The sequence below is a fragment of the Mastomys coucha genome, unplaced genomic scaffold (assembly GCF_008632895.1).
Source record: "Mastomys coucha isolate ucsf_1 unplaced genomic scaffold, UCSF_Mcou_1 pScaffold6, whole genome shotgun sequence".
Taxonomy (NCBI): Eukaryota; Metazoa; Chordata; class Mammalia; order Rodentia; family Muridae; genus Mastomys; species Mastomys coucha.
Genome location: NW_022196912.1, coordinates 45,745,861 through 45,769,865, shown reverse-complemented (window position 1 = coordinate 45,769,865; position 24,005 = coordinate 45,745,861). Strand labels below are relative to the sequence as shown.

Below are 24,005 nucleotides of genomic sequence, written 5' to 3'. Positions count from 1 at the left end.
CATTATTAAGGAAGAGACAGGAGTACCCTGGCCACTGAGCAGCACAGTGATGGCCCAGTGAGAGGTAGGGCCAGCTACATAGAGGCAGAAAATACCATTAGTGGATCCCAATGATATATTCTGAACAACCCTCCAGAACTGAATGGCCTGTGAACTGTGGAGGATGGAGAACAGCAAGGGAACAGGAGCTGGGATAGAGCACATCAGTGAGGGATTTCCCTGGGCATGAAGAAATATAAAAATGATACCATGGATGGAACCCAGGTCTCCTAGCACAGTGTGGAGGACCATTTCCATGAGAGCTGCCAGAATGACTCAGAAAAGAGCAGGGCAACAACCCTAGGAGCCACAAAGCTGATGGTAGCCAACAAGGGCTTACAACTGTAGTAATAGGAGGCATAGCTCACTATCCTGCCTAAGGTCTGACAGTTGAAGGACCAACAGATGCTGAGATGGGAGGTGTGGTAGGAGCAATGTGAGGAGAATCCAGATATCTGTTCTTGATATAGTGAGCCTGCCTGGAGTTCCAGACCCTCAAGTGGCAGTAGCAGCTGGGCCACAGAGGATGGGAAGTTCACAGGAGGCTAAGCCTAGATTGGGAAACACTTCAGAATGTCTCTGCTGCTACCAGGCAAAAGTGAAACATACTTTATCTGCCTCTGGCAAAACAAATGAGTCAATAGTGTAGGGGCCAGAGTTCTTATCATGGATGTCCATGTTTCCCATGTTGCCAGTATGGCTGAATGAGAGCAGGACCACAGGATGGGCAGAAGTTAGTTGTCCTGATGCATGTAATATGGGAAGTGTTGCTCAAGGGTAGAAAATAGTGCCTAGGTGGATCTCAGCTCTTCTGAAGTGGAAGTTCCTAGTACCTTGTGGAAAAGCCAGATCAACCACAAACTTACAGGGAGGGGAAATTCTTTCTGGTAAGAAGCAGGGGGAAGTGAACCTAAGCAATGTGCCTGGTGGTTCAGTTCAATTGTTCATGCTAAGAACTCAGGCTCCAGGGCATGAAGAGTGGGGTATCCACTTCCTTTGAGAGAAGAGTGGGATATCCATGGCTCAATTTTTTTCTCCTGTGTGAATTTTACTCTTTTTTTTTTTTTTACATTCACACATTTTTATTAGATATTTTCTTTATTTACATGTCATATGATTTCTCCTTTCCCAGTTTCCCCTCCAAAAAATAAAAATAAAAAACAAGAACAAACCCCTGTTGCTTCCCCCCACCCCCTGCTTGCCACCCCACCCTCTCCCACTTATTGGCCCTGGCATTCCCCTACACTGGGGCACAGAACAAGAAACTCAAGAAGAAGGAAGACCAAAATGTGGACATTTCATTCCTTCTTAAAAGGCGGAACAAAATACCCATGGAAGGAGTTGCAGAGACTAACTATGGAGCAGACTGAAGGACGGACAAGCCAGCCTGCTATAGCTGTTTCCTGAGAGGCTCTGACTGTACCCGACTAATACAGAAGTGGAGGCTCACAGCCATCCATGAACTGAGTACAGGGTCCCCAATGAAGGAGTTAGAGAAAAGACCCAAGGAGCTGAAGGGTTTGTAGCCCCTTAGGACGAACAACAATATGAACTAACTAGTACCCTCAGAGCTCCCAGGGACTAAAACTCCAACCAAAGAGTACACATGGTGGGACTCATGACTCCAGCATCATGTGTATAGCAGAGGATGGCCAAGTCGGTCATCAAAGGGAGGAGAGGCCCTTGGCCCAGTGAAGGTGAATTTTACTCATAATTGAACCCATGCTAGGCAAGAACACTACCACTACCACTGTGCTATGTCTACTTCTACCCCCTTCTCCTACCTGATAGTTTGATACAAGGCCTTCCTAAGTTGCTCAGAATGGCTTAAACTCATGACTCTCTGTCTCAGCCTGATTTAGGTAGCTGGGATGACAAGTGAAAAGCACCAGGCCCAGCTTTTATTTAAAGGGCGCTGTCACCAGCTGATGTGTTTACTGCCCCACAAACCTCACTGGGCATCTGGGTCATACCTGTTACACACACATCCAAGGCACCATGCCCAGAGTCTCTGTGTATAGGTCGGAATGACCTGGGCCCCACATCTCATCAGGTGCTTGGTTGGGGGCTGCTAGCCTGGGAACCAGCCTTGAGAGGCTCTAGCCTAAACAGAGGCCTGTCTCAGTTACTAGTAAACATTTCTACTAGGGACAATTTGCCACATTTGTTGGTCAGACAATTGGGGAAGAAAGTCCTTCTGAACAGATTTGGATTCTCCCCAGATGTGCAGGGTGATGTCAGAGCATTCATGTTCCAGAACCAGGAACATGAGTCACCCCAAGCCTCAAACTGAAGCTGATGCTTCTGCTTTGCCATTCTTGGGGAGGCAATGTGACCCCATACCAGAGCCAGTGGTGCAAGAGAGAGGCTCAGACATTTGTTTACCAGGATCTAAACACAGCACTGGGAAGACCAGTCAGGAGTACAGGCACACCGACCTCCCACCCACCACCCTTCCTTCCTGCCTGACTATGCTTTCAGATGTTCCTCGAGACTCCTGGGACACTGCACACAGCACAGCCCCACTCAGGAACCTTAAATACCTGAGCTGTATGGCCACCCACCTCTTTGCCTGTTTCTGCCTTGCTGCACTTTTGTCAGAGACATGGATTAAAAACCCCACAAATCTACAAGCCCAGAGGTGGCCATGGCACATGGGCAAGTACCATAAATACATACTCCATACCCCTGGGATATACTGAATCACTGACAGTTCTTAGATCAGATCTTCAGTCTCCTTGGCAATTGTGTTGAGAGGAGGGGTCTTTAGGAGGATCTGCCCTCACTAACGAACAATTGCAGAGCAGGTCTGCTGTTTTCCAGATCAGGGCAGAGGACCCTCTCTTGTTTTATTACCCTCTTTCTCTTCTACCCTCTGCTGAAGAAGGCCCTTCCCTGCTGAAGCTTTGGACTTCCTAGGCTCCAGAACTATTCAAAACAAATCTCTATGGAAAAAAAAAAGATCTTTGTAAATGTACTCACTCTCAGCCCCCTCTGTTGTAGCGGCACAACACAAAACAAGATGTTATAGAAACATATGTATAAAATAATTACCTATGTGGGTGTTTATAAATCTAGGCAAAGTTTTACAAGTGAGCAGCACCCACAGTGCATAAACACATCTTTTCCCCCTGTAAGGTCTGTGTTCACCTCACAGACCATGTCCTTACGGGACTGGGGAGCTAGGGACACCCTGATGTACTTGACTGGGTTCTTCATGAAGATCGAGGTCTTGCTAAGTCCTTGTGATAATCACCCCTCTCTGTTTTTCTTCTTATATGATAGAGCAGTTTGGCTACTTGATTAGCAGCTGTCAGACTCCCTGTGCATCCCTTCCCCCATGGCTGCTCCCAGGGAGTGAAACTCAACAGTGACCTGTGATGTGAAGGCTGGGTAGGAGCAATTACTGTCCTTCTGAAATTCTGGCTGTGAAGGAAATTGTAGGGTTGGAGGTAGCAAAAGCAGCTTCAGCCCCACCATTTCTAGAGGCCTGTGGAGCTGTTGGTCACATAACCACTGCTTCAGTAGTTGAGGCAGAAGATGAAAACGTGGGATGTGCAAAGGAGAGATGGACAAGTGAATCAGGGGCCTGCATATGCCCCCACCCTTAGACACTTCCTGTTTATGTTCTCTCCACAACCTACTCTGATTATAATGAAAGACCACAGACAGGCAATATTACCACTCATTGGAGCCTAGACCTCTGCTCAGGGGCAGTGCAAATGAAGGTCTCCAACTGCTGCCCCGAGAATGAGAGAAGCAGTTTCTACAGTTTGGAGTGTATATGCACTGTCATCATGGGAGAGGGGCTTCTCTCAAATCAGATTGAAAAAAAATGCTATGATGAAACCTACAACAGCCGAGCATGGAGTTTTGTGGAATGGCTGCAAGCAAGGTCATCTAAGGGTCTTTGATCTGTCATAGCAAGAATGAAGCTTCTCAAGACAAAACCATGCTGGGACAGTGGCCACGACAGCTTCATTCCTTCTCCTAACTTCAGTGATGTTTCTTGGAGGTGTTTGTGGCCGGCCTGAAGTCTCCTCCAGGTATAGATATCTGGATCAGATTCTCCCTTAGATGCAGGAAGGTTGAAAGCAGCCAACTGACAGTTTGAAGAACTACCAAGAAGTGGCTGTATGGTTGACTGCTCTCCTGGCACCTGGAAATGGTGGGGCTGAAGTTGCTTTTACTGCCTCCAGCTGGAGTGGCCCTGCACTTTCCTTCACAGTCTCAGACCTGGGAACTTTGTAAAGACAGCAATTGGTCCTGACCAGCCTTCGCATATGAGGTCACTGCTGAGTTTCACTCCAGGGGGGCAGCCATGGGGAGAGGGTACACAGGGAGTCTGACAGCTGCTAATCAAGTAGCCAAAGTGCTCTGTCATATAAGAAGAAAATACTGAGGGATGATTCTCAGGTCTTTCCTCCCCAATTGTTTTCAGTGATTTGTAAAAATGCCTGACCTCTAGGCAGGTGTATGGGGAGGGCCAAGTCCTCCTGACCCTACCTGAGAATCTTGAGGTGAAAGGTGTGTGTCCATGTGTGAACACATGGACACACACACACACACACACACACACTTCTTACATGTGCACCCATGTACACATGAACACATACACACACATAAACAAAATCTAGCATCTTGTTTATGGCCATTTTCTCTCCTGAGGTTATTAGGTAAGGTCAGTAACATGCTACAGTAATGAACAAGACAGAGAGATGGAAAAGCATGCACATGGTAAAATATTGGTGGCGAAGCAAGATTTATAGGCTTGGTGCCAAATGTCTATTCATTAAATCCTGAAAATGACCCTTGGCCTAGAGCTGATTTTCATGATTTTACAGATACACCAGGGTTGAGAGATGCTGAGCCACACACAAGTGTCACAAAAGTCAAGTGCATCAACAACATGGCTTTTCTGCCACTGGAAGCCACGTGGCTGTGCAGCCTCAAGTGCCCTCCTCTCCTTGCCAGCCCTAGAGTCTCTGGTGGGGTTGTCTTTCCAAGTTTCCTCACAATGAGCTCACTTCCATCTCGAGGTTCTTCCTGAGGGTAACACTGTTGTTGATACAAAAAATGTAAACAAAAGATTGTTTTCAAAATTAGAACCAGATCTTAAGGAAGAGAATGAACCTCTCACAGCAAATTACAGTAGAATCTGTCCACATTTTAGTGTAACTGTTCACTCTAGCTGCTGTGCTGGGGACACCAGGGTTCTCAGCAGAGGTCATGACCTGGGCTATGGTCCAGGCTGCCGAGAAGCCAGGTGTCCTAGATTTGATGCAAAGACTTTCTACACCTGGTACTCATATGCCTGAGCTCCACTGAATAGTCACCCAAATCTAACATGTAGAATTTGGCCAAAGATGGTCCTGCGCCAGTTTCTGTGGCTTCTGTACCTGCTGGCACTGCACTGAGTATGCTCCCATTCATTCATGCATTCATTCATTTGGTCAGTCAGTCAGTCTTCAGAAGGACTCTTAACCCAATTGAGCAAGTTCAATACCAGCCTGGGCTATATAATAGTTGCAAGATACCCTAGACTTCAAGAGTAAAACATGATCTCAACAAACAAACCATAAAAATATAAGGCCATTAATAAAGATACTGGCCCATTCTCTTTTCACTTTTCACATGAACCCTCTCAAAGGTCCTATATCTTTTTGTGTGTGTGTTTGTGTGTATGTGTGTGTATGTGTGTAACTATGCTACCAGAACATGAACATTCAAGGAACAAACCATATATCATTTATCTACTGTGGATTTTGAGTGAACTTGGAGTGGGGGCCATTTGGACAACCCAAAGTCCCTCAGCTAGGAAGGACCTGCACGTAGTGAGACAACATTCATAACTGTTCAACAAACCAGCTCTTTGGGGGAAATCTCTGGGTTTACCATGTACCAGTGTCAAGTTCAAGGATTCCCATCACAAGAAATCCACGCTACCATGATGTTCCGAGTCAGAGTCCTAGACATGCACAGAGGACCCTCTTGAACAGGTCTGTTGAAAGCCATTAGCAGTAAGATCTGGCTGGAATCCAGCCAGCCTGGTAGACAAGAATTGAGGGGTCCCAGGGAAGTGCTAGTGGAGATTGTAGCCCACGAGTCTCCTCTATACCTAACATGGAAGCTGGGCAGAGTGTTTGTGTCCTCACAACCCAATGGACCTGGGCACAGGCTCTAAGATCTGTAAGGCCAGATTCCTTGCTGAGGAGCTGTTCTAGGTTTAGATAAATGTTAAGACAATAGATATGAAGCACTAAGCAAGTTTTCTAGGAGGTATTTGGAGCCCAGTAAATACTAACTCTAACCATTCATCTATTCCCTCTCTCCTCAGTGTACAGACAATCAGATACTCAGATAAAGTGCACTTTTTAAGATCTACAGATGACTTCTAAGTACAATAAAGCTTGAGAAGCTCTGATTTCAAATGCCAGCCTGAGTCTGTCAGACAGTCATGGGCTGATTTAAAGCCATCTCCAGGAGAAATAGTCAAATATCCAGATTAATTGCTTCTCAACACAAGAGAGCTTTCATGCCAAGGATATATCATAACCCTGGAAGGTAACACTCAGGAGACTGCGAGCTTAAACATCTTCCTAGAGAGTGGGAAAAGCAGCCATCTCCCTTACCTGCCTCTGCTCTTGGAGAGATTTGATTTCATGGCACTCTTCATTTGTAGGATATAGGGTCAGAGCTTTACATCCTGAACAGGAGAGAAGACAGCAGGCAGACACACAATGGCCAATCTGACCATGCTCAGAGAAGGGCAAAGCAAAACTTCTCTGTTTAATGGTTTGCCTCAATCTCAGCTGAATCCCTTTCTAGAGAAGAGAGCTCATCACATTCTCCCCCAGCCCTCAGGAGAAATTACAAATTCACCTGCTCGGCTCTTATCCATACACGGTTTCTTCCTCCTCCTCCACTGGATGACACATTAACCCCTTGCCAATGCCCATGTGCCCTCAAAGGCAATGCACTCTGGATAACTGTTAGGTGCAGAGCTCTATACTCTATAATCTATAATCATGGAAATTGCTAGTGTTTGGGGCAATCTATTTTCCTTGCCTTCCTTTCTTTTATTCTGTCTCTCTTTTTAAATAATCTACTAACAATGTCAGGTGAGGAGTGTTAAAATTCCCTGCTTTGTAAAAAAGTTTAATTTTATATTCAATTCTGTCCATTTCTATACTACTTAGTGTACTTGGATTGTTAACTACGATGACTTCCTGACAACCTTGCTGTCATTATGGAGTGTTTCTTTTTGTCCCTAGCAATATTATTACCATAAAATCTATTTTATCTAGCACTAAAACAGACACTCGAGTTGTCTATTTTCAGTGTTCATCACCCATCATTGTTTATCCTTTCATAGTCTACCCCAATGGACCTTGAAAGTATGGATCTGTGGAATGGCACATAGGTGAAGGCTCTTCCTTTTTCTATTCACTAAACTACTTCTATTAATTGGTGAATCTAGATCATTAACTTATAATGATACCACCACCAACTTAGATGGATTTAAAAAAGACTATTTTACTAGTTTCTTGGTTCCTTTTCCCCTGCTCCCCGTCTCTGTGACCAAGGGTGACCAAAAGAACTTTCTGTGAATGTACATACTGCTCCTTCCTAGCTCAGAAAGACTGAAATTGAGACTGAGACCCTCATACCGAGGCGAACACTCATCATCTATCAGCTCATCATTTAGCTACTATGAGTATTTCATTACAAGATATGTGTTAGCATTTTCTATACCTGGTGGACTTACTTTTCAACAGCTACTCTAGAGCTTACTATTGGGTATGCAACCTTTTCTGGGGCTGCTTTGAATCAATAGGGTTCTCTTCTGGATTCACAAAGAAGCCTTGCCACAGGACACTGTGAGGACAGATGTAATTTCCATATTCAACATAAATATAGATCCCTGGGAGGAAAAAAGCAGTGTTTGATATTTGACCAAGTACATATCAGTTCTACTTTGCTTTCTACAACCCTGAAGGTCAGAGTCTCCACCAGCACTTTCTTCATGCCCTCAGAACTATCATCCACATTGTGGTTGTGCCCACTCTACTAATGACAAAGTCGCTATGCTTTCCTCTTGCTTTGCCATCGTCCCTGGTAGATCTTTCTGCTGAATGGGGAATTCTTGGTTGTGTTCATTTGTCTTATCACTTTAAAATGTGTTGCTCTCTGGAGGAGTTCTAGGGAATTATCTAATCATTAGAATATCTAATATGTTTTTCTCCAGCTTGTTTTTAGAACTACAGTCTAAAAGGTGACCTAAGGGCACAGGGTATTTTGATTAACACAGGACTTTCATATTTCATATTTTTCAATCTAGTCCTCCCTATCCTGCGAGAGACAAAGGCTTCCAGCTTCCACAGCCTCCCCACCTCACAGCTGACAATGAAACCCAAGGAGACCGGGACTGTTTTGAGCTCTGGCTTAAAAACTGCCTAGAGTAAATAAAAATCACATGTTATGTTGTGAGAAAGGAGAGTGATGAAGAGCAACAGTGACTCACCCCAATAGCTGCATTGGTTAACAAGACCTACACAAGGGAGCAGACAGTGAACCCCAAGATATCCCTGGAAATACCAAAGAGAAGAATAAAGGAGGCTGTGTTTAAAAAGCAATTGTGGCTGGAACATCTCAACCAAGCTGGCCTACGGACAGCAGTCTGGTAACCTTCTGCAAATACAGACCGTTCCTTTCTAGCTCACGAAGACTGAACTGGACACTGAGACCCTCATACCCAGAGAGACTGACTGTTCATCACCCAGTAGCTCATTTCAAATGCAATTTGCCCAAAGAAATTTTGGCTCTGTACCTCAAATGATTGTTTTAAAAGAAATTTGTCTTCAGTATATTTTCTTTGATTTTTAAGATTATAATTACATACTTTCTCCCTCATTTTTCCTCCCTCCAAACCCTCCCATATACCCCTTCTTTCAAATTCATGGCCTATTTTTATTAATTATTGTTACATGCATATTTGAATATATATATGGATACATAGATATTCCAAATTACAACCTTTCAGTCTGTATAATGTCATTTTCATGCATGCTTGTCAGGGCTAACCATTTTGTATTGAATAATCAATTGGTATGCTTTTCCCTGGGGAAGACTATTTTCCAACTCTAAGCATTCCTTAGTTGTTTGTAGTTTTTTTGTTAAGGTTGAAGTCTCATGTTTTTTCTCCATTCTGTACCTTTTAAACGTCGGCTTTTATGCCCATCTTATAACAAAAGTCATAGATCTTTGATAATAAGATTATTGACCTCAGACAATGTTACTAAGAGAAAACATTTTCTGAAACTTATGAAGTATAAAAATATATTTTAATTACACTTAAGGGAATTGTAAACAAAATGAAGCAAAGCCCTTGTATGCCCCAATTACGGGTGACATTGGTGGAACGGAATTTGAACTTTGACACAATGTGCCAAGGATTTCAGCCAAGGATTTTACCATGCCTTTCAGCTGCAATTAGTGTTGCCTTGCTGCGGACTAAGAAAAAGAAACAAGGAGGAAAGGAGAGAAGAAAGGAAGGAAGGAGGAGGTGGGAGAGAGACAGATCGATTTTAGGGATTAACTCAACATGGAAAAATCTTACTATAAACTCTCCTTGTTCTCCTGGGAGCAGGGTTATGAGTTGAAAAGCACACATTTAACTTCCCGAAAAGGTACACTGTGGTTCATCAAGGTTGCTTGCTCCGCATTCCCACCAGCATGAAGTTTGCCTCCCTCTGCAACACTCTTTGGCATCTATGGTATGGATAGATGTCCTTCTGGCCATCGACTCAATTTTCCTCCCTGCCTAGAGAGCAGAGCCAACCATTTGTGGATGTGATCATTGTTCTCCTTCCTTCCTTTTAATCCCCCAAATGGGCTATAGATCTGAGCAGAGAATTCTCAGAAGATGGTTAGTAAACACTTCAAAGTATAAATAAATACCTTGAGACTCCTCACCTTATTTAAGATAGCTGTTGTCAAGAAATCAAATGAAAGCAAATGCGGCAAGGATATGTGGGAGGAATATTTACTGATGATGGGAGTGCGAACAGATGCAGCAGCTACAGGTTTCAATGTGGAGACAAGAGAAAAACCAAAATCCACCACCAAACTAGAAGTGGCACTAGATATGACCTACCTTTCTTAAATCCTCTTTGATAAAGCCTCTGTTAAACTACTTTGCCTTCTTTTGACTGGTTTGTTTGTTTCCTACTGTTTAGTTTTAAGAGTTTTTGTTCTAGTTGGAGTCTCCCACTGAATGTGATTTATAAAGTTTTTATTCATTCTGTAGCGTGTACTTTTTGTTTTCTTATGTGCTTTCAAAAGCAATTTTACTTTTTTTTTTGAGACATAGTTTCTCTATATAGCCTTGGCTGTCCTGGAACTTACTATGTAGAACAGTTTGGTCTTGAACTCACTTTTGATCCTACTTTTTCTTCTATCCCATTGCTGGGATTAAGGGTGTGTACTACCATACCTCACGCAGAAATTTTTCTTAATCCATATTTTTATTCTAAAATGTTAGTCATATGTCCTACACACAGATCTGTGGTGAGGAAATACATCTATGAATCTCCTTGAGGCCTGTGTGCCCCCAGAATCCAGCAATACAACCCCAGCACTGCTCTCCCAAGATTCTCTGAGAAGCCTGTGGGTGTGAATTTTCCTATGTTGGTCCAGGCACACTGCATCTGCCCTTTCTGTGTTTGCTTGTTCCTGTCAAAAGAATGGCAGGGCTGTTGTCTCAGTGCAGTGATCTATACACCCAGCTTCCAAGCACAGTTGCAGCCTGAAGGCCACATGTCTGAAGTGTGCATGCATCTACCAGTCACTGTGTATCATAACAGTGCAATTTCCCAGCAAATAAACACGGGGCATCTGGAGGACTTGCAAGGGCTGGCTCGTTACAGGTTCTTCACAGCATCTGGAAGAGGATGTTTACCTATCCCAGTGGCTTAGCTGCCCAGCTCTTTCTTGAGTTCACTCCCACTCCTGCTCCTTAGTCAGAAACATAGTACTTCTCTCCATCCTTCTCCTGGTTTTCCCCAAACATTGCCATGTTATTCTAACTGCTCTTCTTGACCCAGGCCTTTCCCCATCCATGGCAAAGGAGGTGAAAGGAGGCCCTCTGACTGTTGATGGAAGAGGAGCTGACTCTTACTTTGACATGAGGCTGCCACTGTGGGCAACATCATATTTCTTCCCTGCTGCCAGCCTTCTGAGGTGTCCACTGGGGACCCAGAGCAGTCAACTCTTACTTTAGGGAAACCTTACCCTGACAACCTGCTGCCTTCTGTGAGGCCTTGGTGTCCCCTCCCATCTTCTGGGATGGAGCAATCACCAATCACCGGATCATTCAATCACTCCTATGGCTGCCACAGCCTTTCCTGCTGCTCTTCACTAGTGGGAAGGTCTCCGACTCCCAAGGTAAACTCCTGGGAGGTCCTGCCCCTTGCCTTACAGTTCGCTTCCACAGCTGGCCTTTCTCCATCTTCATCCCATGGTGTTGAGGGGTAAACTAGTCAGGTCTGCATCTAGTCCACTTTCAGCATTTTCTCTAGTATGTATCTAGTCTATATTCAGTCTCCACATAGGCTGGTTAGCCTATATTTAACCCAGACTAGTAATCTGTCTAGCTTACATCTAGGCTATATCTAGCCTTTATCTAAAGTGCTAGATTTCCAACTGATATTACAGAGAGCACCATTTGACCCTCAGAATCCCAAAGAGCACACAGGCCAAGTTCTATCCCTGTTGGCAGGCCTGGTTGTACCAGCATACAGAACAAGGCTGTTCAAGAAGCTGTCCCTGGCAGTAAACATACCCATACTTCTTCCCTTTCCATTAGCTTTATCTTACAAAGTTAGATAATTATAAACAAGGAAATTGAAACTCTGATGGATTTTACAGTCTGAGCTCCAATGGCAATTGACAGAGATGGAACTTATCCAAACCTCAAGTCTTTAGACATGTTCTTTGGGAGAGAGGAGAAAACAAGAGAGAGAGAAAAGAAAACAGATCTCTGCTAAGATCAGCCTACAAGTGAAGGCACTGAGCTTTGAAACATCAGCTACTGCAGTCAGTAGAGAGTCTTAAACAAGCTAAGAATCAAGGGAAAAGGTAAGACAATCTAAGCTTGTCTTTAAGAAGTCTGTGGTTCATCTGCACAAAGAGCTCTGTGGGGAAGGTAAGCCATGACTCATAGCAAGTAAGGAGGCAAGCCAACGGATGAGTTCCCAGGGAAGTCACAATGGACTAAAGATGTGGATGCAGGGGTGCTGTAAATGACCCAAAAGACAGATTTAACACAGGCACCAAAGTAGGGTAGGCTTGTTTGGGGGAACTTTGGGGAGTATTACACAAAGGGTGGGGGTGGGGTTACCAGGAAAGGAGGCCTGAGCAAGTAAAAATGGCCTGGATTCAGGATTTAGCGTTTTAGGAACAATGCTAGCTTCTATGGGACTTGGGCTGTCAGCCACTGGCCTGTTTACAAGCTGTTCTGGGTGAGACAGGAGAGTTTCTTGTCTGGTTTCATCACTTTTGAACCCTTGAAGGAAACAGGAAGCACCAACATTTCTCAAGATCACAGATCTGCCCTTTAACACCTATACATGCCTGACAAGCTCTGCAAATCTATCCAGAGATTCACAGTCTGAATAGGGTCCACAAAGAACCAGCCTTTCTGAAATAGGAATGTGCTGTTTCTTTAAATCTGGTGGAACAGAGAATTGGTTTCAGGGCCAGTAAGGCAGGTCTGAGTCTCAGATCGGCCATTCCTCACTCTCAGGAGAGCTCAGCCCCCAAGGCAGAGGGGAGAACAGACTTCCCTTTGACAGCAGCGCTGGGACTCCTGTGGAAACCTACTGACCAGATTGCACAGTACCCTTGGAGACCACAGACACTACATCCTGCTCCCTCCTCCCCCAGTGAGCTCTGAGTCATAGTAATGAGGAATGATGACCAGCAGCTTCGTCTGAGATGACTCCTGATGTGGTCATTTTTGAGGAACACAAACATGATGTTTTCCAGAGATCTCCTCTGAAGCAGCTGCATGCCTCTCCAGTTCAATGTGTGAATATTGCCTGGTTTGGTTTAGCAAGGGCAAAACAAGAAGACAGCAGGATGTGGATGGTTTAGAAGACATGGACAATTATGTCAGAAGGGTATTTTTTGTTGTTATTTTTTGATTTTGTTTATTTTGTTGTTGGTTTGGTTTTTTGTGTTGTTTTTTTTTTATTTTGTTTTGTTTTGTTTGTTTTTGGCTTTGACAGTGGGTTATATGAGTAAATACATTTGGCTTTAGGTTAAAGCACACTGAAAAATAAAAATTTCCATAGTACTTATGGTCAGCACAAGAAAGAGTAAGAAAATACGAAAATGGTAAGATTTCTGTTCCTTACCCTCTCTTGACCTCTACAACAGAAGCCACATCAATTTATAGCTAGTGTTTAAACAGTCACTACAGGGGATAAAGATGCTTAAAATCTACATCTCTCCTCAGTAACACAGCTGCACCTGCCACATGGCCTTCAGCAGTCCTAGGAGGACAGGGTGCACTCAGAACAACAGGAAATCGTAGCTTCAAAGTCTATATCAACCCAGAGAGACTTATAGGACATAACAGGGAAGGCAGTGGGAGAGCTCTGGGGTTTCCACAGCCTCAGCTTCCTTATTCTGGAGTCCTGCTTGTCTGAATAAAAAAGCCAGACATTTCAGAAAGAGAAATAGGCAGAGTTGTTTTTAACAAATTCCTCAAATATAAAACCCAGCCATGATAGGGTTTCTGCGAACTCTCAAATTCAATCCTGCTGCCTACCATTGTAGCCTCTGATCTTCGTTTAGGGAGTTAAAAATTTGTATTATATATAAATATAAATATGTGTGTGTGGATTTATGTGTGTATGCATTTGTGATATAGGTCAGAGGACAACTTCTGGGAGTCGGTTCTCTCCTTCTGCCAGGTCATTCCCAAGGATCCATGATGAAGCTCAGGTTGCCAGCCTCAGAGACAGGCACCTTTACCCTGAATCATCTCTCACTAACCCTTTAAGAATCGTTATTATGTGGATACAGATGTTGGGATGGATTTTAGTCAAAGGGCAAAAACATTCCACAACTGAAGTAAAAATGAAATGATTGTTCAGGGCCCCTATCAGTCAACAGAATGTTAAAAGAAAACCAGCGAAAGGCTGGCCAAGCACCACATGGGACCTCGTCTTACTTTGGTCACAGACTCTCCTGACATTGGGCCAACTGCCTTTCCGTGCTCCATTTTCCTCATTTGTAGTTCATTACAGTCTTGGCAAGAAGATTAAGCAGAATGGAGGTCTAGCTGTGCTATACCTATCATCCTAGGACAAGAAAGAGCATCTGGAATTTTCATGTGATTCTTGGTGGTTGCAAAAGTCAGTTCTATGCTTATGACCTCATGTGAACAGAGTCTGTCACAAAATGGGGTTCAGGTGTGGGAAAGCTGTCTCATCAGGACAGTGCCCCAGAGAATCCCACACATCCTCTCCCACAGCGAGACAAGTTCATGTTTCTCATTTAATTTCTAAAATGATCTGTAAACTTAAAAAGCTCACAGTGCTTGCTGCATAAGCATCAAAACTTAAGGTCAGATCCCCAGCACCCGTGTAAAAAGTTAGGAGCAGTGCTGCGTGCCTGTAATTCCAGCACTGAGGAGATGGGGACAGGAGGATCCCTAGGGCTTCTTGGCCAGCCAGCCCAGCCTAATTAGTGAGCTCCATGGCCTATGAGAGACCCTGAATCCACAATTAAGGCGGGTAGTGATCAAAGAAGATGCCTTACTTGACCTCTGGTCTCCGCAAATATGACTGTGTTCACACACACACACACACACACACACACACACACACACACATACACACACACATACATACACACACACACACACACACACATACATACTTAATGCAGGTTTCCTCAACATTGGCATCTGCTGCATGCTAGTTAAACAAACAGCATCATCTTCTCCAGGGTCTATAAAGACAGCATCAATTTCCTGCTTCCATCAGAACAGCAGCCTTTCCCTAACCTGTGTCCCAGGTCACTTTGCTCAGGCTGACAGCCACACACAAGCACAGACACATGGAAAACATTCTACATTGATGGTATAATGAGACCTGCATGATCTATATTCATGCTTTGGAAGAACAGAGGCTACCCACCCATCCTGTCCTCTCAGAGGGACAAAAGTACCATGCGTTTCCTGAAAATGGAATGTAGCGGTCTACAAAGAAATTCAGGAGGTTTGTTCCAGGGGCTGATCCTACATAACATCAGGCTGGCCAAGGCATCCTCCCTACCTCAGAAAGAAAAGTCCCTCTTAACTACGGCCCCCTCTTCTTTCCTTTTTCTTCCTCACAGTGGCTCACAACATAGCTCTGGGTCTCTGTGGAGGACTGGACCCCTTCCTCTTACTTCCACATCATTCAGTGGACAAGTTACTGTTTGCATCAAAGTAAAAAGGACAGATTCTCCACTTGATGATGTGGTCCTTTTATTTGAACTGAAAGGCGTCATTACAAAGTGCAAACACCTCTTTGGTAATGGACTGAATACAAGGAACATAAAATGGCATTTGGCTGTTGGCAACAGTCAGAAAAGTAAATAAATATGTACACTACTTTGAATCACAGAAGCCCAGTGCAGTGGCTAGTCAGAAAGGGTGTCTGGGCACTGCCTACTGCCTGGGGGATGAGGTTGTAACATCAAAATGGAGATCTGCAGACATCTTGGTTTGAAATAATATAAATCACAGCCAGCTTCCCACACAGGAGCAGAGAACAAAACCCCTTGGCACCTGTCTAAGTCCATGGACACTTGTGTGCCTTGGCACAAGACATACCCCTGGGGCTCACGTGAAATACCAGATACCCAGGGCAGGCTCTCCCACCATTTCTATGCCTGAGGAGTTACATAGCCATCAGATTTTAGATGCATGGTTACGTCTCCTACTTCACAGAAGTCTGTTCTGAAATCTCATCATTAAGTTCAACTTAATAGTTCTCAAATGCCCGCCCCTGCTGGACTACCAGCTTCTGACTATCATGAGCAACATGAGGGTAAGACTAGGTGACCACCTTTACATATGCAATGTGGTGAATCCACCGTGAACATGCCCATGCTGGGATGCTGTCTTTGCCCAGCAGCCTTACACATGTGGCTTTGTGTCTATCTCTAGGAAGGTAATCGTATCAGCACAGGGATCATAGACGTACACACCACAATGGTCTTACTGCCCAATGTCAGCCAGAGGCTGCAAGGAAATGAACATTTCCCTGTCTGACCATGGTCTCCCTATAATGGCACCCATTCTGTCCTTTTCCAACTGACACTGACTCGTCTGTGTCCTTGAGGTCTTCCTCCCCAGCCCTTGGGCAGGTGACCCTTTTGATGTACCTACAATGGTTGACATACAGTGCTGGGCACATCAGTATATATAGGTTGAGACTTGCTTGTTCAGGCAGAGTCCCCAGAACCTCGTGAAAATAGAATGGAATATTTTGGTCAATTAAAAACAAGAGACTATGAGGTATAATAGTTGCTTTTCACTGAATTAAAAAAAATTTTTTTTTGCATAGTGGGAATAATTTTTCTAACATCTAAAATGGGCAAATTTTTATAAAATATCATGCAATAAAAAATATGAGGTATAGGGATTTTTTTTTCCTTTAAAGCATTCACACAATGTGATTTCCTGACATTCAGGCTCTGCCTGTCTGTCACCTATTCAAAGGAACTGGAGAGTGAATCACCCTCCCTACACTATGGCCAGGAACCAAGGCAGGTGGTGGCTGCAGACCACCCTCTCAATGCAAGGGGCTGTTCAGGTCACTCAACGTGGCATTGGACCAAAGGATTTCACATTCAGTTTACAGCAAGGCAGTATTTACACACGTTCTAAGTGGAAACAAGATTATTTCTAATTGTGGCTTAATAATGTGACAGTCCTGTGTAGAAGGGTGGACATGGTCCCAAGGTGCAGGATTGTGTCGGTATTGTAATTAGATGCTGAAGGGCCCTGAAGGGGAAGATGCCAGACATGAAGGAGTGGTGGGAGAAAGCACTAGTAGTATCCCTGTAGGGATTTTGGCCCAGGATGTTATTTTATAAGATCCTGTTCCATTTGCCAAATGCTTCTGTTTAAATGAAGCCTGTCAAAGACCTTCTGCCTCTTTTAAACAGAAGTAGCATCATCAGGCAGAAGCAACTTCGATACCCATGTCTTAACTGTGTGATTTAATAGTAGCACCAATTTTCCATTTAAAAACACTTAAATATAAACCTGAGAAATCTAACATGAAGTGAGGGCCAGAGCCTGAACCCACTCCCCGCCTGCTCAATTTCCTTCTACAAACACAGGGTCTGAAGCAGCCCCGGCTGCTTCTGCGATGGCACAGCAGAGGTCCTGAAATGTCTGAGATCCCAACTTGTCCTGTGGTCTGGAGCTCCCCACGTTGTCATCTAGGCTCACAAGGCTTCTGTGGCCCAGCTTCGAGGAGCTCAGCTCGGGAACACTAAGGCTTTCCCTCTGCAGTGTTCCTTAAACAGATGGGACAGCAAGCGCCTTCCACTTTCACAGGCTGAGGGCAGGCTGCAGGCTGGCAAGCTTCCACGAAGCAGGTGACCTGGCCACTCTAAAGGAGGGGAGATACATTCTTGTCATGCTTGGGCCCTCTACTTGGCATGACCCACATGACCCCTGACCCAGGATGACACTCCACCCTTCTTACCCGCATCCCCACAGTAAGTCCTAGCCTCTGTCCTTTGCTCAGCTCCACTGGGATTGTGACTGAAGACAGCAATTGGAGTGTTTCAGGTACAAATACATCCCCTGGAGGACTCCATTGTCCTCTAACCCTAGTGAGGCCTAGGATCAAAGGGGTGAGCCTTCCCAAACCTAATCTCCACTTAATCCTGCCAGGAAGCACAAAGGCCAGAGGGAAGTGGTCTTCTCTGTAAATAATCCTTCCTCTCCTAGCTTAGTCTTCCTTAGTCAGGCAACCCAGGGATGCCTAGAGCACTCTGTGCTTTCCCTGTCCCCTGCTAGGCAAGAGGTGATCCGGATCTACCCTCATCCCTGCTATTCTGCCTGCTGGCTCTGTTCCTGCCAGGGCTGCAGAGGAACCTGTATTCATAGCCAAGGCTTATCATTGGTCTATCTGTCACCTCTTCCCAAAGATGGACGATGTCCAATAGTATTCTCTGTAACTAATATCCCAAGCCAGACCTGGACAATAGGGATAAGGGGGCGGGCGGGGGCTGTGTGTGATGAAAGTAACAGCCAGCTTCGTGAACATGGGTCCTAAGCTGTGGAGTTCTCAGGTTCCCAGGTGTGTGTTTGCTCCCTATACACCATTAGAAGTGAAGGTGGTTCACACAAATCCCCCTATTTGCTCTTTGCAGCTTATGAGGGGGAACCAGGGCTGAGGACGAGGGCCATCAGGACCTCAGTCTGACACTTGGGCCACCAGCTCTCCAGGTGTGATGGGTATAAACACAGACCTGACCCCATACTTACTTTGCACTCACAGACTGTGCACGTGTCTTTTTTCCATTTGGTGTTGCTGCCATGGGATTCACCACTGTCATCCACACACTCTGTGGTGCTGAGCCGAGACTCTAGGCTGTTTATCTGCAGCAAGGAACAAGGGCAGTCAGACTTGACAGAATACACTTCAACAGCCAGACTCAGCACAGAAGAGGCTGCCTGTGTTACAAGAGGTGATGGGAGTCTACTTGCCATGCGGAGTTCAACCCTGCGCCCAGCCCTGCCTCCCTACTGAGCACAGTGTAGTCCCCAGTCCACACTGGTTCAGAGCACAGGACCTCAAGCTACTTTGTGAGGCCCTTTGGCACTAAGATCACCTTGTTGTCTTTGTATTAGGATAAGCTACTCACCCAACAGCCTAAATCCCAACTGGAATTTAGTTAGCCAAAGAGCTATTCACAATAAGATATGCTGCAGCATCTCCAAACAAAACAAAGCAAACTTGTGCAGGAATAACTCACTAGCATAACTGGCATTTTAGTTATTAACTCTCAGTGTTCCTACTTGAGGCCTTGAAGAAAACTAAAGGACAGATGAGTGTCCTCAGGAAGTGGAGAGTAGTGTGGGCACCAGTGGTTGACTCTGGGTTAACTCAAAGCACAGATCTCTAAGGACCAAGGTGGCTGTGATCTGGATAGCTGTCGGCATTGATGAGCCATAGGCAGCTGCACAGGCAGGTCATTCAGGGAAGGACTAAAACTGCCTGAGCTGTCTGTACAAAGGCCATTCTGCATTGTCAGGCCAACTGGCATCTCGAGCCAAGCAGTCCCTAACTACAGGTAGAATGTAAATGATAGTTTATGGACATTAAGTCCATGTGGACTATCTGGACCAACCCTTGCTCATCAGTATCCAGAGGTCTCCTTGGGTTGGTCTGAGCTTCTCTGCCTGAGCCAGGAATCCCCACCACCCAACTCTGGTGCTTCAGAGTAAACCAAGCTGGGTGCTGGAATGCACAGACATGGAGCCCTATGCATGTAGGGCAAGGATCAAGCAGGAACAGATGCCATAGGAATGGCTTTTTTTTTTTTCACCTAGAAAGGAATTTGAGTTATATGAATCTCCCCTAACCTTATCACATGAGTAGCCTTGGGATAGGGAAAGAGCCAGACCCAAGAATCTCACAAACCAGTCACTAATGGCAACACTACTTCCTGGGACACTCTCCACCCCACCCAGGACAACACTTCTCTGCCTCACAATTTAAGCACATGCACTTAATGTTCTTTAACACTGAGTGACCATACCTCCCATGTCTAGCCTGAGGTCTCCCCTCGCTTTGAAATAAGGCCTTTAGTAACTGAACACAGAGCTTCAGAGAATCGGAACAAAGTTCCTTAGAGAGAAAGAGAGGACTTTATCTATAGACCCTCAGCCAAGGCTGTAGTGTGTAGTCCTGGTGCCCAGCCATGCAGCTTTTGCCGGTCTACCATCACTGACTGACTAGGCTCTGGAAACAGTTATTTCCAAACTCTTCCACGAGAAGTGGCTTAGCAACAAGAATCCAGGTTTGTCTTCTCCCACACTTCTTCATCTGACCTTCTGCCTATTCCAATGGTATCCTCTCAGCCATATTCCCTGGCAAAGTACTCTACACTTAGAGACATCAACTGTTCCCTGCCCAGTGTCCCAGTTGTGATGGTTTGAATGTCCCCTAGTAGTCCTGGGCACTTGGGCAAATGTTTCCCAGTTGTTTGGGGGAGGTCTGGGAGGCGTGGCCATGTTAGAAGAAGTCCATCAGTGTGAGCAGACTCCGAGATTTCAAAGCCTTGCACCATTGCTTGGTTGCTTTTCAAATGTGCTTTCCACTCAGGATGTAAACCTTGGCTTCCTGCTCCCATGGCCCTGCCTCTACCCATGGACTCTTAACTTTCTGAAACTGTAAGCCCAAAGAAACTCTTCTAGACGTTGTCTTGGTTATAATATTTATCACTGCAATACAGAAGTACCTAATACACTAGGCTCACAGGGAAACATAAGGACATGACTTCTATGGAACCTAGCTAGAAGCAAGTTGGAGCAAAGCAAACTATACAAGCGGCCATGGCCCAGCAGGTGAGGGCAAGTCAAAAACCTTCACACTCACCCAGAAATGCAAGGGCTCTGGGAACCCAGGGGGCAGGAGGTGTACGGGTAGAAGGTCCAAGGAGGAGCAGATGGCTCAGGCCACTCTTACCTGCTTTCTGAGGTCTGTGATGATCTTTTGCATTTCCAGAACAAACTCCTTGAGATCATTAGTTGCTGGCCCTTCCAAGTGTTCATGGGTGGCTGATGTGGCATTGCTAAGATGTTTGCCATGTTTTACACTAAGGAGTAAGGATAAGACTCAAAGTGTCAATGGGCAAGTCTAAGCCAACATCCCTAAGTGCATCCCTTCTGTAGAGTACCCAGTATAGCACACTACAGCTCAGCATTGTCAAGCAGGACACAGGCCTTGTCTACTCTGTACTCTGGGGCATCTCTGCTTTAGCCAACTTAGGCTACGACTGAGATCAAAACAGCAGCAAGACCTCAGCCTATTCTAGACATAGCTGGAACGATTAGGCAGGATACCTTCCAGATCCCAACAAAACTCACCTTAGCGCTTTCCGCCACCTGGCTCTCTTTGTGGGCTTATCTTCTTCATAGCTGAATTCTAGAGACCGTCTTCCCCGGAAATGGTAGGAGAAGGCATTGAATTGTCCCCTGGTCCTACAGTCTGGTGAGAAATGGGGGAAATCAATTACAAATGACTCTAACTTAGGATATGTTTATATTGTGCAAAGTAGGAGCTATTTTCCCTCAAATTAGGATACATGTACGTCAGGCAGCACCTGAAGGAACTCATGGAGCTAACATTGGGTCTGTGAGTGTCTCTGGTTCCACCACTCAAACCTGCTAAAAGCTTCAAGCAAGTCTCCCTGACAACAAACTGCCCTGCATCAGGGCATCCCAGGTGACCACTATGCCCTCCTGCAGCCCACACATGTAGACTTGAGCACTCTACTGTTATGATCTGAGTCCTCTTGCCCTCATCAGATGATACTCTGCCCCATGAGACCTCATGATCAGCGCAAATTAACTTGTAACAAGTCCAAGTAATTTCCAAACACTGCCTTGTCTTGTCTTGAGGCCTCATCCCAAGCTCTAGATATGTGGAGAAATCCTATTCTCTCTCACCTAAGACTATCTACACTATCCACTAAAGCCATCCATTTTTGTATCTCCTTTTCATCATTAGAATAGCCTGGCCCAGAAGAAAGCAAATGCCATCTCTAACAAATTCTAAAGTTCTGTGATGCCACTTAAGCAGAAACCCTGGCAAAGGCCAAGGAGTAATACAAGGATGCCAGTGGCAGCTGTGTCTGTGGATGAGAGACTGTAGGTCCTGGTGTCTGTCCCTAGAAATGGGAGGACATATGCTCACTGAACCAAGGCCTCACTTCTGACCACACAACTGTCCTTGAGAGACACATCATTTGCTATCGCTGGTCATTATCTGACCTGAGTTAAGCTGGGAGGGTTAAGTCTGCCCTGTCCACTAATCAGAGTAGATAAAGTGGCTTCTCTGATGGCTCTAGGGACACAAATCAGTCCCACAGCAGGTTGGCCTTTCACAGCCATGATTAGAACCTTGCCCTCCAATCTTTTCTGAAAACCGAACCCAGGCCAGGCAAAGCTGGAGATTCTGGAAAAGGGCAAGGGGTGATTCTCCATCACAAAGTCTTGCCCCAGATTACTGGAGAACAACAGGAAGGCAGGGTGTGCTCTATGTGAGTGGGTGTGCCCAGTGGCCCTGACCTGAGGACTATACATTAGATGGGTTCTGGGAATCTAGAGCCACCATATTTGTCATGGATGCTCCAGCTATCATACAAGCACAAAGTACAACTGGGCTACCCGGTTCTGCCTCGCCTATGTCAGCTGCGTGCACTTTGGCCCTAGTGCAACCCCTCACCCAATGCTGCTGCTGTAGAAATGGCTGTGTTCACAAAGCAAATGTACCAAACCATGGTGACACCTGGAAAGTTCTGTGTATCCTCACCTGAACACCTGGCCTGCCTAGGAATGGTCTACTCCTCCATGCCTTGTACTAGAATTTGCTGCAAAGGAGGAGAATGTTCCGATTGTAACTGACATCCCATGTTTGTAATCTTCCTGACACTCACCAGAACTTCTAGTCAAACATTTTAAGTAATTAACTTGAGCCACTATCACTAGTCATGGGACAAACTTGTCCCCTATGCCTTCTATTATGTTACGTAGACACACATACATAACACAGCCCTCCATGCCTCCCATCTATGCCCCAATGTCTCACTCAACCTTTAGGAAAAAGTCAGGAAAACCAACGTGGAGGGATCCTACCAAAAATACCCACATAAAGACAGACTAAGACCTCTTCCTGGATACAGGAGTCTGGGAACTTTCATGTAAAATTAAGTGAGGAGCCTGGGTGGAACCTGTCACGGACTAACATCACTAGAAAACAGTAAAATTCAAACAAGATCCAAAAAAATTAGAGAACAATTTTATCCATGTGAACTTTCCCAATTATGGTTATACTTTAGTAAATTAGGAGAAGGCAGCAGAAAATCTGCAACTTTTGTATTATATTCATTTATAGAAAAACCTTTGTGTTTTATTTATTTATGGACAATACATACTTGGTGCACACATAAAACATGTATAAATAAAAGTGTGAATAAAAATATAGAAAATGTTAATACAGCTGGTAAATCTGGGTGAACTATTTGAATTCTCTGTAGTATTTCAATAATTGCTGCAAGATTTCAAATCATGACTGCATGTGAGCACTGGTATGTACCTGCCTGGGAGTACCTCTGTATATACATATGTGGGGTGTGCACATGTGTATATGTGGAAAGTGCCCTAAGACTTATCAGTCCCTAGAAAGAGGCTGCAATATCACATCTAGTTTAAAGAAATGGGCAGTGCCTCAACTCAGAAGCAGCTGTTTCAGGTTCTGGGGTATATGGGTATGGCTCTTGGTGCTGTGACCCAGGTGCAGCTCCAGAAAATGGTCCCTCGTGAGCTTTCTGCTAAGCTTAGTTAGAAGAACAGGGTCTGGGGAGACAGCTCATGCTGAGCAATCAGAAGAGTGGAGCTGGAATCTCTAGAGTGAGCTGGCTAGCTAGACAAACGGGACTGTCACGCTCTGGGGTCAATAAAAGTCCCTGATGAGTAAATAAGGTTGAGGGTTATCAAGAGGAGGCACTGGATGCCAACCTCTGGCCTCTACATGCCAAGTGTACACATACATATGTGTACCTGCACACATGCAAACATACACATAATATGTAAGCACACACCATGCACATACACCTATACCCATGCACGCCCCCAAAAAAGAAAAGTTAACAGCAAGCGA

The 24,005-nt window shown here is 45.0% G+C and overlaps 1 protein-coding gene across 2 annotated transcripts in view; it reads right to left on the bottom strand.

The window, feature by feature from the left end:
- Positions 1-15,563: 15,563 nt before the first annotated feature.
- The window catches only part of Pxdn (peroxidasin), an 80,337-nt gene continuing 71,895 nt past the window's right edge, over positions 15,564-24,005 (bottom strand). For both annotated transcript variants that reach the window (XM_031357808.1, XM_031357809.1), the window contains 4 exons: positions 21,212-21,332; positions 20,811-20,940; positions 18,605-18,718; positions 15,564-17,720 (listed from right to left, as the gene is read on the bottom strand). In XM_031357808.1, the coding sequence (XP_031213668.1) occupies positions 17,601-17,720; positions 18,605-18,718; positions 20,811-20,940; positions 21,212-21,332 (485 nt within the window). In that variant the 3' untranslated portion in view covers positions 15,564-17,600. The remainder of the gene's footprint in view (positions 17,721-18,604; positions 18,719-20,810; positions 20,941-21,211; positions 21,333-24,005) is intronic.